General features: G+C 38.7%; 1 protein-coding gene across 2 annotated transcripts; it reads right to left on the bottom strand.

Moving 5' to 3' along the window:
• Positions 1-183: 183 nt before the first annotated feature.
• On the bottom strand, positions 184-4,459 carry figla (folliculogenesis specific bHLH transcription factor). 2 transcript variants are annotated; one of them, XM_010876614.4, is made up of 6 exons: positions 4,115-4,459; positions 3,805-3,951; positions 2,957-3,046; positions 1,111-1,287; positions 466-529; positions 184-362 (listed from the first exon to the last, which is right to left on the bottom strand). In XM_010876614.4, exons 1-5 carry the CDS (start codon positions 4,328-4,330, stop codon positions 512-514), a joined length of 648 nt encoding a protein of 215 aa, XP_010874916.1. In that variant the 5' UTR covers positions 4,331-4,459; the 3' UTR covers positions 184-362; positions 466-511. The 2 variants fall into 2 exon arrangements, with proteins under 2 accessions (XP_010874916.1, XP_010874917.1); XM_010876615.4 differs by having other exon boundaries at positions 1,132-1,287.
• Positions 4,460-12,884: the final 8,425 nt, after the last annotated feature.

The raw sequence follows: 12,884 nt of genomic DNA, 5'->3' as shown, positions 1-12,884 counted from the left end.
GTCATGAAAACAGTGGCGCCACCTCGTGCTTGACATATGGCGACATTCCTTGATTGTATATTAGCCAAATTACATTTAGGTGCGAATAACATTGAGGGTTTGTTAGGCAAGCATTGTTTTTGCATGGCTCTGGTAACAAACCAACGACATCCATTTCTAAAGAAAAACAGATTCACTGTTCTATGCATTATATTTATTATAAGGTGTTGCCAGGTAACAAAACAAAACTAACAAATGGTTTCACAGGACATACAAACAAAATTCATGAAATAACTTAAATGCATTGTTTGGTCTGTTCTGAATGAAGACACTCTTCCCCAGCATGTCCTTAGTGAATGTCCAAACTTTTTCATGAAACCCTTCTGTATTTATGGGAGAAAACATGGAATACAGCCACAAACCAAAAAGGTAGCATAATCTATTGCAATAAGTAATTTGAAAAGTATCAATTTCCTATAAACCCACCAGGGAGGTGTTTGTTGAGTCCACTCCTCGGTCTCCGCCATTTCTCTCAGCTGGGCTGGAACATCTATAGAATCGAAACAGGTCAGAGAGGTCTGTCTGCCAGAGTAGTCCAGGGGATAATCTAATTCATACTCCTCACATCCTTCTCAAATACCATTGGCCAGATGTTTGTCTAACATTCTACCACAGGTGTGGAGGCCAAGAGAGGACACAAGGAGTAGGTAATTGAGATTATCCCTAAACCTGAGAGGATGTCACCAGTTATATACAGGACTGCCTCAAAGCAACTCAGACCTACTAGGAGAGTACAGCTTAAGAGGTTAGTGCTAGTTGGTATAGAAGCGTGTGTATTGAACCAGAGGGCAATAACTGATTACACAGAAGATTGTGATTAGATAGATAACACATTTAGAGGGAGATAATTGAGCATGTGAATGCAATTTTTAGGTGTCTTTGATTTGTGCTCAATTCCATTAAGCAAATCTATTGTCCACACTGATTGTAAATTTGGAATTGTACACCTTAAATATGTCTGGAGTAACATCAGATGTATTTCATATTGTGTGTCCATCAGCTATTGTGGTTGCAGGCCCTATTGAGCTCCCTCTAATCAAAGTAGAGGGCCGTGTGTGTTGCATGTCATACCATGGCCTGGTCTGGGTTCACCTGGATGATGTACTGATAGGTGGGCATCACACAGTGGTGTAGTACCAGCCCACTCATGTCTCCATCTTCTCCAAAACCAGTGGTCACCAAGGGAACGGATAAGGTCATCCCGTCATACAACTCGTTACCGGACACTCCTGACACATTGTCCAGTAGCTGGAGAAGAGATGTTGAGTCAATACCTACTGGAACTCCGCATCCAATACAAAAGCAGTGGAGTGCACCTGGTTGACCAGTTTTCAGGTTGGGTTGTGCCAATTAAAAGGAACATGCAATCACAACTAATGACTTTAAATCAGTTAAATTAGTTATAGCTTTGGCATTACACACCCGAACACGGCACTTAACATAAGTCAATGTGACACAACCAGATGTCTGTGGTTGTCGACATACTCAAAAGCTTCAGATTCCATCTAAGCATATGCTTGATCCAGATAGCGCAGTTTTTACATTCTGAAAAAGCAGATTTTAATTGGACACATTTCCCCAGACATATTAGAACCAGCTCTAAGCCAGGGCTCAACTTGAGCCAGAGCTGTGTATAGGGATCGTACCAGCACATTGGGAAATGCGTAGCCACGTCTACCAGCCACGTGTACGCAAGAGAACCTATAAAACAAATACAAAAATTCTAAACACTCCTATACTTTTTATATAGCCTACTAGAGACCTACCCTGATTTACATTTAGAATCTTAGGTACCCAACTTAAAATAGCTTACTTTATGCATTTGATTCCTTATCAATCCAATGTTATAATATTTTCCATCAAGGATAGTTAACCATCCGCCAGTAGCTCTACAGGGTGTGTAGGACAGTCCAAACCCCACAAACCATATTTATTGCCCAAACATCTACTCCAGTACAACATCCCAGTCTAATGGACTGCCTGGTAAAGGACATTTTATACCTAAGTTATACCAAGTCAATTACTGGTTAAAGCATATCCCTAATGCTTTGAGGTTTTTATAGGAGGAAGTAGGCTTAAAGTATTCTTCAAAAGACACTTTCAATGTTTTAGACAATACCTCTAATTCTCACATCCCTCATTTCAAAGTATTTATTATCCTAGTAGTGCATGTGTGAATAAACCGTGCCAGGACATCAAACTTCAAACAAAAATAATTATAATCTTGGGTGAAGGGATTTTAATATTGTTTAGCAGAAATCAAATACGTATTTGGATCAATAACTAACAGAAATTGAATGACTGCAAAAGTACCAATACGTATCTGATTAGCAGCCAGCTACAACAGTTCTCAATAACAATACTCAAGCTCAAAACACTAATATTTAAACAAAAAGGCATGATGGTGTGTTATATGCCCAATATACCACAGCTAAGAGCAGTTCTTAGACATGATGCATCACGGGGTAGCTGAACACTACCTTCCTCTCCAACAGGTTGGTTTGAATCCTGAACACTTACCACTGGCTTACAGCTGTGGTATATGGAACAGTATACCACAGGAATGACAAACTTTTTACTGCTCTAATTGGTAGCCAGTTCATAAGGACAATGAGGCATCTCTGGGATTTGTGAGTGGCATTGCCAATGTAGAACAGCTAACCGCTGTCTGTAAGCACTTTGCGATGCATCGTGCCTATGGACAGCTCTTAGTTGTGGTTTATTGGTCATACACCACAGCCCATATGCCTTATTGCTCACACATACCATGGTTATCAGCATCCAGTATTCAATGCACAGTTTATAATATTATTGTAACAAACACTGGTGCAAACCCAACACTACTGAAATCACACCCGAGTCAACATCGCATTAAGACCTGCCAATCGCACACAGATAAAATGCAGAAAGTACTTACCTCATCCACCCTCCATAAATCACCACACATCCCACCAGATGTTGCATAGTTGATTGCATTCTTCAGGAAATCTGTTGAGCTCCCATTATTCTACCAAACAATGTTACATGGTTAAGTTGGTCTTGGCCAGTGCCCCAGGAAAAATAAACCTATGCAGTTACATATTGAAATATCATTTCTTTGCTCACAGCCCATGTGATATGACATATCACCATGTTATCTACCACTAAGACTATTAAATAAAAAAAAAGGTTATACAAGCATTTAGTTAGCAATCCAAGGATATTGTGAATATTATTTGAGCTAGTTGGCACTAATGGGCTATACTTTGAGAACCAACCTGAACTTACTAGCTTACATTAACCAACTTCAGAGATAAGAATTGTTCTACTATGCAAGTACCTTCCATTTTATTAATTGCTCACACAGGTCAAATGATATTTCCCCCAGTTAATATCCCCCAATGAAATACTATCACTAGGTAACTTGTCTATTGCATCACATCAGCCGACAGCTCTAAAAATGTTTCTTGTTGAAGTTCTAAAATCTTAAGATTTTATTCTAATATTCTCACATTTTCTTCTCATCAAAACTTCCAACTTGGCTCCATGGCCACATTAGTTCGAAACCCCTTTTTCAGACCATTCCATTGGCTGTAAAAGCAATTTCTGAATCCTGATCTCTGAAGTTCTCATTTATCAAAGAATACCTCATTGAGTAATGGGAGGAATACAATTAGGCTTAATCGTGTGTTGAAATAAAGCGGTAGGCTATATTCCGTACTGCTGGTATCTGAATCACTTTTCGAAGTGATAACATTACAAAATAAAATCACTTATTGCACTTACACTGTCAGAGTCCTGTAGAACAGCTACCAGTAGCTTGATGTACTCCGTGGCAGCCTTCAGAGTATCCACTTTACTGGGCTTGCGGTCACGAGGCATCAGTGGCACCATGCGCTTCAAACGGGAAAACATGCTATTCAGGTTCTTGATCTAGGGAAGCAAATCAAACAGAAAAATAAAAATGGAAAACGTCAAAGTCGGGTAAATGTACCCGCTGGGTAGATTTACTATTGGTTAGACCGACCGCGGACTTTCATAATTGGCGTTTTTTGTTGATATGGCGCTTTGGCTTACACCAACACAACCTACTCACTCGCATTCTTTCCTTCGCGTTTACCAGTTGTCTTCTCTTCACAATTTCGTTCCAGTCCTCTGTGTGCACATAAACGCCATCGTTCCCTCGTCTGAATTTAGCTACGTTGGAGTGAATAGGCAGTAAAGTTTCACCTGTCTTACGCACCAAAATGTCACCCATCAACTCGCGCTCGGGGACCCTCATTACTGTAGTAGTGACTGCTAAGCTTCTCATGGTAATGTAGCCTTTTATATCCGCACTGTTTTGGTATCTGATGTTTTTTGAATCTTTTCAGTGAATTGCACATCAGCTTAGCGTTATCGTAATGCTAGGACCGCACTTCCAAGCAGAACGCCCTAATGTGCTGTCTTTAATGAAAACATATAATTAATTAGCTCATACACCTGTGTAACTAATCAAAACACCCATAGATTGACCACCTTGTGGTAATTTTGTTATATACAGTGCCACGTGCTTTCTATTACTCTCCTTTCCATAATAAAAAGTTCAGCGTCAGATGAGCAGAAGACAGCTTGGACGAAGAATGTACTTAGTATGTTAGCCTCTAGAGGGCAGGAGTGCTATACAAATATATGAGGAAAAGAAGCTAATAAAGACATTCGGTTATGAATATAGCCACGGACATTTAACAATTTAATGACACTTGGGGCTTAGGCCAAAACCAGTTGTACCCAGTTGTACCAGCATTAAAAAAATTAAATGTATGAATTTGGTGCATTTCAAGAAGAACCCTGACATAAGAATATTGAAAGATTAGCCTATATAGATTTTAGTTTGACATTTCTATACTAATAAAATCACTCTTTCTGTCCTTTAACTTTTAAGGACAGTACCGGCATGCTGACTAGGCAGAGTTGCAAAGAAAAAAGCATATCTCAGACTGGCCAATAAAAAGAAAAGAAATGGGCAAAAGAACAGACACTGGACAGAGGAAGATAGGAAAAATCTGTGAAACAGGCCAATAACCTTATAAAATGATGAACTTGGATCACCACATACAATGTGACATTGGAACACAGGACTCATTTTTGCTGATAATGGGCCTCTGTACGCCTGTTTAGATGGGTCATTCCTGTTGTGCAGCAATATTTCTGTCCCCATGAATTACATCCTTGTAATTTCTGTAAAATGTCAATTATTTATAACAAATGGCTTAAATTATAGTTTTTGGTCTTTTTTATCACATAAAGACAGAATAATGGACATTAAAATACTTTTTTGTATTTTACTCACCTTTATTTGATATGTGTTCCATTTTACCATGTCCACAGTGCAAAGTAATCAACATCCACAAGAACAATAAGCCATCAAATGATTTTTAATTTTTTATAGACCATGATAAACTCTCTCTAATCATTTATATATTCCAGGGGAATCTATAGTTATTTCCTTTTTATCATTTACTGTGTGTCCCTGAAGTTATCTTCCACTCTGTTAGGTTATAGTTTTTGCCTACAGTTCCAGTGAGACCATTTTTAGGAACCGACATCATTATTTATTTTTTTACAATAAAATCTAAATCTGGATCACTCACAGAGCTGTGTCTAACTAAACAAAACAAATTCCACCCTGTTAGGGAAAATAAAAGATTTACACAGAGATGCGCTCAAAGAGATGGGCCAAAATACCAGCAACAGTGTGTGAAAACCTTGTGAAAACTTACAGAAAACATTTGACCTCTGTCATTGCCAACAAAGGGTATATAACAACGTATTGAGATTAACTTTTGTTATTGACCAAATACTTATTTTCCACCATAATTTACCAATAAATTCATAAAAAATTCTACAATGTGATTTTCTGGATTTTCTTTTCTCATTTTGTCTCTCATAGTTGAAGTGTACCTATGATAAAAATTACAGGCCTCTCATCTTTTTAAGTGGGAGAACTTGCACAATTGGTGGCTGACTAAATACATTTTTGCCCCACTGTGTGTATATATATATATATATATATATATATATATCACATTAATTACCTACTGTGTTTTAGGCAGAGACAAAAAGGTCAAAGCCAGAAAAAAATAAATAAGAGAAGGCTCTACAGAGAAATTGAAAAGCTCAAAGTGGGCTTGGCTAATGAACAAAAGTAAACAGCAAAAGTTCCCTCTACTGAAAACGAGTGACCAGAGATAATTACCATTGACCATGTTGGCAGTTGGTGTGTGGTGATATACAGTTGTGCTCATGTTTGCATACCCTGGCAGAAATTGTGATATTTTGGCATTGATTTTGAAAATATGACTGATCATGCAAAAAAACTGTCTTTTATTTAAGGATAGTGATCATATGAAGCCATTTATTATCACATAGTTGTTCGGCTCCTTTTTAAATCATAATAACAGAAATCACCCAAATGGCCCTGATCAAAAGTTTACATACCCTTAAATGTTTGGCCTTGTTACAGACACACAAGGTGACACACACAGGTGAAAATGGCAATTAAAGGTGAATTTCCAACACCTGTGGCTTTTTAAATTGCAGTTAGTTTCTGGGTATAAATAGTCAATGAGTTTGTTAGCTCTCATGTGGATGCACTGAGCAGGCTAGATACTGAGCCATGAGGAACAGAACAGAACAGAACAGAACAGAACAGAACAGAACAGAACAGAACAGAACAGAACAGAACAGGACAGGACAGGACAGGACAGGACAGGACAGGACAGGACGGGACGGGACGGGACAGAACGGAACAGAACGGGACAGAACGGGACAGAACGGGACTGTCAAGAGACCTGTGTAACAGGGTATTGGCACTTTATAAAGGTGGAAAAAGATATAGAAAGATATCCAATGCCTTGCAAATTCCTGTCAGTACTGTTTAATCACTTGATTGAACAAGTGACGCTCTTGGACTTTCCAGCATGACAGTGATCCTAAGCACAAGGCCAAGTTGACCCTCCAGTGGTTACAGCAGAAAAAGGTGAAGGTTCTGAAGTGGCCATCAGTCTCCTGATCTTAATATCATCAAGCCACTCTGGGGAGATCTCAAACGTGTGGTTCATGCAAGGCGAGCAAAGACTTTGCATGACCTGGAGGTATTTTGCCAAGACAAATGGGCAGCTATACCACCTGCAAGAATTCGCATAGACAACAATTACAAAAGACTGCATGCTGTCATTGATGCTAAAGGGGTTATGCAGACTTTTGAACAGGGGTCATTTCATTTTTTTCTTTGTTGCCATGTTTTGTTTGTAGTTCCACCCTGTTAGACAGCTCATTTTAAATAATAAAATGGCTACAATGTTAAATGTTTTCCATGTTTTTGTGTTTATTTGAAGAGATGGAGAGGATTAACAGTGCACATGTTTTTTGGTAAAAATTCGGTTAGTATTTTCTATTTTGTAGGGAAAATGTGTGCAAAATTGCCGGTTTTGAATGAACAAAACACATTCTACTCATGAATATTATATATATATATATATATATATATATATATATAGTTAAATTAAATCTGATTTGATGGTATAAGGGACACATATCTAAGAAAATTGTAATATTGTTAAACATTTACATTATTAACATTCTGTGATTACTGTGTATATGTCCCTAACAGTGTGGAATACCTTCACAGTCTCTGTCTGTACAATCTACTCATAATTATTATTATTTGAGTGCCTGAGCTTGACCAATTGCTTTTCCTGACAGTTAAACATGTCACTATTCTGACATAATGCAAAAAACATTAAATCTCTACTTCTTTTTTAAAAGGTTATGAGGCCAAAATGTTACTGCATAACAGGAATGACCCAGATATTCTATTAGAAATCTGCCATTTCCAGCTTTAATCGTCATTTACAACATTAAAATGTCTACACTGTATTTCTGATTAATTTTATGTTATTTTAATGCATCTTTCGAAAACAAGGACATATCTAAGTGACCCCAAGCTCTTGAATGGTAGTGTCTGTCTTAAAAGTGCACATTCTGCATCTGTCATTGTATAATGTACAGTAATGGCATACATGGATGTAGCACAAAATTCTGGGCCCTGTACATAGGCGGTCTCTGAGGGCCCCTCCCCACTTTATTCAAGATTCAAAAATTTTTTGAGGGCCCCTCTACACATTAGGGCCCTATATACTTAGTACCCCTTTTCCCCCCAGTCCAACGCCCCTGATGGCATACAACATAAATTGAACCTAAAATTATTTAATACATTCAAAGGGACAATCTCAAATTGCATACTACATACTAGAAGTATGCACTTTGCGGGTTATGATGAAGTACTGTTTTGTATATAGTAAGCTAGTATGCCAGTTTTGGGACCAATTGGGACATACTAATTTGTCCTAACAATGCATATCAACAATAGATCATTTTGTTGCACAGGCAGTCCAGCTCCTCCAGGATGGGACGTCCATAAGTGCCATTGGGAGGATTGCTGTGTCTCCCAGTACAGTCTCAAGAGCATGGAGGAGATACCAGGAGACGGGCCGTTACACGAAGAGAGCTGGACAGGGCCAAAGAAGGGCATCAACCCAGCACCATGACTAGTATCTGCTCCTTTGTCCAAGGAGGAACAGGAGGGGCACTGCCAGAGCCATACAGAATGACCTCCAGGGAGCTACTGTTGTGAATGTTTCTGACCAAACTGTCAGAAACAGAGTCAATGAGGGTGGCATGAGGGCCCAACGTCCTCTAGTGGGACCTGTGCTCACAGCCCAGCACTGTGCAGCTTGATTGGCATTTGCCAGAGAACACCAGAATTTGCAGGTCCGGCACTGGCGCCCCGTTGTCTTCACAGATGAGAGCAGGTTCACAGTGAGCGCATGTAGCAGATGTGAAAGAGTCTGGAAACGCCATGGTGCACGTCACGCTGCCTGCAACATATAGTATGACCGTTTGGCAGTGGGTCAGTGATGGTCTGGGCAGGCATATCTTTGGAGGGTTGCACAGACCTCCATGTGCTAGCTAACGGTACCCTGACTTCTGTTAGGTACTGGGATGAAATCCTCAGACCCATCGTCACAACTTACGCTGGTGCAGTGGGCCCTAGGTTCCTCCTGGTGCAGGACAATGCCTGGCCTCATGTGGCCAGAGTGTGTAGGCGGTTCATGGATGACTAAGGCATTGATGCCATTGACTGGCCCTCACGTTCCCCAGACATGAATCCAACTGATAGCCTCTGGGACGTTATTTATTGGTGCATCCGATGCCGCCAAGTAGAGCCACAGACTGTCCAAGAGCTTACTGATGCCCTGATCCAGGTCTGGGAGGAGATCCCCCAGGACACCATCTGCTATCTCTTCAGGAGCATGCCCAGACATTGTCAGGAGTGCATAAAGGCACGTGGGGGCAATATACACATACTGAGTCACATCATGAGTTGCCGTGATTAAATTTGCCCATAATAATTTGGAAAAGCCTGTGATTTCAATTGTTTATTTTCATTTTGGTGTGAGTTTGAATCCAGCCCTCAGTCGCTTTGTGATTGTGGTTTCCATTGACTGTTGTTACGTCATTTTGTTCTCATTGATTTACACAATATAAAGAAAGGATTTTGATCTTTCATATATTTCGTTCATTGAGACCCGATATGTGATTTAATTATTTTGAGCAGTGTATTTAGCTAGACATCATTAAGCATTGTGTTAAACTGAATAACCATTCTTAAGAAGTTTACACCCAGCACAAATGGCATTTTTGAACTGTATGGCTTTCGCTACTGACCGTTTTAATATCCTGCAAGCCAGTAATACTAGGATCTTACTACTTATTATTAGTCATTACTATTGAGCCCACGCTAGCGAGAGTGAAGACGAACTTTACACTGCCAATGCTATTTCATTTCATGACGCAACAATGTTCGTTTTTCTATCATACGTTAATGACAGGGATGCAATAGTCTAACTGTCAATATAGGTGATGATAACTGACCTTTTCGTCAAATGAAAAAACGAGAGAATCGTGGAAATCCCTCCTCTTGCGCAAGGGGTTGTGGTCTATATCACCCCAAAAAGCATGCACAGATGCATACTTTGAAAATCCACCAGAAATAGTAGACCATCAAGGAACTTTTGGCATACTATTTTCAGCGTAATATGGTTTGGGACATACTAATCTTGGCATACAATATAGTATGCAAGTATGCGATTTGAGATTAAGTTCCAAAATATCAACCTGCATTTGAGCATGCTCAGAAAATAGTAATTTTATACATAAGAAATTGATTAAAAGTCAGATAAATATTAAATATAACATAAATAGATAAACTAAATATTTGAGTAAAAAAATAAAACACAACCTGTCATGATGTTTGCAGCTGAATGCCAATCAGTTCAAAGGGCACTCTTTTTGGCTAGATTTGTACGTTTCAATCAAATCACTTTGCCCACTCCTTTTATTCTCTTGTGTCCAAGCAGGGAATAACATCCAGAATACTGAGGAGAGGGTTAGGCTACATCCAATACCTTCTGGCTTCCTTTTCATGTAGTGTTTTAGAGTATAAACGTGTGCCTCATTCCATTTTTCCATTTACACCATAATGAAAATGATTGCCTGGACAGAGGTGTACGTGACTGTAGATCAACACTACTGCTCTGAGACCCTTTATAAAATCCCACAATTTCCCCTCAGTCTGATCAGAGCTTAGCTTAGGAGTAGATATTGCCTTCTGCCAAATAAGCATGTGTTTGGCATACAATACAACATTATTGGAATACATGACATTTACTGGTACATCTGCATGTTCAAAAAATATTTTAAGATTTTAAATACAACATTCATGTGTCCTGTCAGACACAACGATTCATGAACATGTGGATTCAGATAAAAGCCCTTTTCCCTGTTATATGTTTATCCTGAGCTAATTCATATTCATTGACATTAATAAAGTGGGCTGACTATCCAAAAACATTTGTTATTCATAACATGTTTTGAAGGAAGAACTGCAGGAAGTATGTTGGCACTTTCTACCTTGACTCCCAATATCCTTCGCTGATGCCAACTTCCATCTGTGGCATATTCTGGATATCAGGACCTTTTCAAACCTCTTTTTTAATCATATTGAAATTTCCCAGAGTTAGATTCTTTCATCATATTGAGCTTTTCCAGAGTTTGATCAATCAGTGTGTATAAAGTGCTCTCAAGAATGATTGGCACCTTATAATTCCTGCAAAGCAAGAGTCCCCAGTTTCAATCTTTTTTAATTATAATTACATTTTTTATTTTAGTAGACACTTTTTATCCTAAGTGATTTACAGTAAGTACAGGAGCATTGTTCCCAGGAGCAACATAGGGTAAAGTGCCTTGTCTAAGGACACAATGACAATTGGCCCAGTCAGGATTCAACCCAGGAACCTTCCAATTACAGGCCTGACTTCTAACCACTGAGCCACATGCCAGTCCTCCCATGGCATTTAAGGGAGAGGCACTATTCAAACTTTATGCAAGCTCAGATATTCCATTTGTATTACACTTTTAAAACTTCCATTGACTTGAATGGTATTTTATCAGTTGGATTTCTTCATTGACTTTAATGGGATAATAACAGAACCTCTTTCACTTGAACCATTAAAGCTACAGAAACCAAACCAACTGGCCTTAAACCCAGGGTGCAACTTTCTCACTTCATGGCCCATTTGTTCCAACATTTGTTCCAACACACCCTATAACATAGTGCATCCTGATTACATTCCCTGTACAATCTGACAATATACTGAAACAACAGAACAATTGTATAGCTAAGCATATTGTGTGTGTTCAGTTATCAGTTGTGTCTATGCTGTGTGTGCAATGTAAGAAGTCAGTTCCAGCGATGATGTTGTCACGCAGCTCTCTCTCCTTAGAAGTTCTATCCTAAAAAGTTGGGATCTATCAACATGTTATTGCTTGTGTTTTCAATTCAATTACATCATAGAAAGGATTCAGCAATTAAGTTTTGTCAGATGTTCTAAAAGTTCAGTTCAACAGAACTTTGAGTTTCCATCTTGCACACCTGGCTCATGTGTTTGTGTATACTACATTACTATGAACAAAAAAATATAATACTGGATATAATAAAATTATTTTTAAACAGATATGGTTATGCGAAGTGTATCCAATAATACTATATTGAGTTAATTGTCAGGCTTCTAATTTGTGAATCATGGAATGGACATCTACTCATCTTCTTAAAGCTACTTTCTACCTGTGTGTGTACATTTACAGGTACAATCTCAAAACATACCCCACTAGTTAGATTTTAAGGTTAAAAAATGTAAATATCAATGATAATTTCATTACTTTTCAAAAATACATGTTAAATGAAGTTTTATATATATAAGAATTTTAAGGGATGAAGAGAGAAAAAACAAAAAAACAACATATTAATGCAAAGTTGAATGAACAATATTACTATGCCTGGTAACTATTTCCGCTGGGGAAAGCACAAAGATCACACAATTATTATGTGCCTCTACCTTGTTCCTTAACATGTGTTTAAATTGACATTTTTAAACATTGTCTTGTGCATAGAGCGTTGTAGTTTGACTTTGCACTCATTGGTATTAGTTAGGCTTGATTTTTGATTTTTAGGCTTCATTTTTAGGTGATTTTTTTTTTTCCCTAGTCATTCAGTTTTTTTTCGAAATGCCTGTAGTCATTCAGCTTCATGGGAAGTGAGGACCATGGTACCGATCAGTTTGAAGCAATCCCCCATTTGCAGCGCTGTAAACAAGCGGAGGACCAGTCAAAAGAACTCGAACCCCGCCCAAACGGGACACCGAGACATGTAAAACGAATAAGCGAAAAGAAAGCCAAAGCCAAAGCCACACCTTCATAGTGGC

This window comes from Esox lucius, chromosome 13 (genome assembly GCF_011004845.1).
Source record: "Esox lucius isolate fEsoLuc1 chromosome 13, fEsoLuc1.pri, whole genome shotgun sequence".
In the NCBI taxonomy this organism is placed as follows: domain Eukaryota; kingdom Metazoa; phylum Chordata; class Actinopteri; order Esociformes; family Esocidae; genus Esox; species Esox lucius.
This window is presented reverse-complemented; position numbering and strand designations above follow the sequence as displayed.